At 67.6% G+C, this 1020-nt stretch overlaps 1 protein-coding gene across 1 annotated transcript; it reads left to right on the forward strand.

Annotated features, from left to right (window-relative positions):
- Window positions 1-43: 43 nt before the first annotated feature.
- Window positions 44-969, forward strand: LOC115307400 (phospholipid-transporting ATPase ABCA1-like; the record flags this gene model as incomplete). The annotated part of the gene is made up of 4 exons (XM_029959249.1): window positions 44-148; window positions 231-293; window positions 370-476; window positions 828-969. Coding segments are annotated over 4 exons (417 nt in total), but the record flags the coding sequence as incomplete, so codon positions are not given.
- Between the last annotated feature and the right edge of the window lie 51 nt (window positions 970-1020).

Here is a 1020-nt window from a genome sequence, read left to right on the forward strand (position 1 = left end):
GGTGCCCCCCTGCCACTGTTCCCCCAGGCCACGGGCTCCGGAGCTGCCCTCGCTGGGGGACGAGGACCGGGACGTGGCCAGGGAGCGGGCGAGGGTGGGCAGCAGCCCCCCCCAGGGCCAGCTCCTGCTGCTGAAGGACCTGACCAAGGTGGGTGTGTAGGGCTGGACCCCCCACAGCCCCCGACCCCCGTGAGGGATGGGAGCACCCAGCGCTGCCTCCCCCCGCTCAGGTGTACCGGCGCAGGAAGGCTCCGGCCGTGGACCGGCTCTGCGTGGCCATCCCCCCCGGGGAGGTGAGGGACAGACGGACGGATGGATGGCACTGTGGGCAGGGCCGGGGCTGCTGGTGACCCTGCTCTGTCCCCACAGTGCTTTGGCCTCCTGGGGGTGAACGGCGCTGGGAAGACCTCGACCTTCAAGATGCTGACGGGGGACACGGAGGTGACGCTGGGGGAGGCCTGGCTGAAGGGGCACAGGTGGTGAACGCAGAGGCCCCACGGCTGCTCCCCCTCTCTGTGTCCCCACAGCACCTGTGCCATCATCCCCATCCTGTGCTCCTTCTGGTCCTCGTCCTTGCGGTGTGCTTGTGCTCACCTTCATCCTCATCCTCATCCCTGCAGCTGCTCGTCCCTATTCCTGCAGTGTCCCTGCAGTGTCCCCCGCAACATGCTCATCTGTCCCTGTCCCACGCTTACCTGTCCCCATCCTGTGCTCGCCTCTCCCCATCCCCAGAGTGTGCTGACCTGTCCCTGTCCCATGCTTACCTGTCCCCATCCTGTGCTCCCCTGTCCCCATCCCCAGTGTGCTGACCTGTCCCTGTCCCACAGTGTGCTCACCGACCTCCAGTCTGTCCACCAGCACATGGGTTACTGTCCCCAGTTCGATGCCATCACAGACCTGCTGACAGGGCGGGAGCACCTGGAGTTCTACAGTCGCCTGCGTGGGGTCCCAGAGGAGGAGACCCCCAGGGTAGGGCCCTCATCCCGGCCCCCCCAGCCCAGGAGACCCCCCCCCTCACCC

This window comes from Manacus vitellinus, unplaced genomic scaffold, assembly GCF_001715985.3.
Source record: "Manacus vitellinus isolate BGI_N305 unplaced genomic scaffold, ASM171598v3 ctg7180002438582_pilon, whole genome shotgun sequence".
Taxonomy (NCBI): Eukaryota; Metazoa; Chordata; class Aves; order Passeriformes; family Pipridae; genus Manacus; species Manacus vitellinus.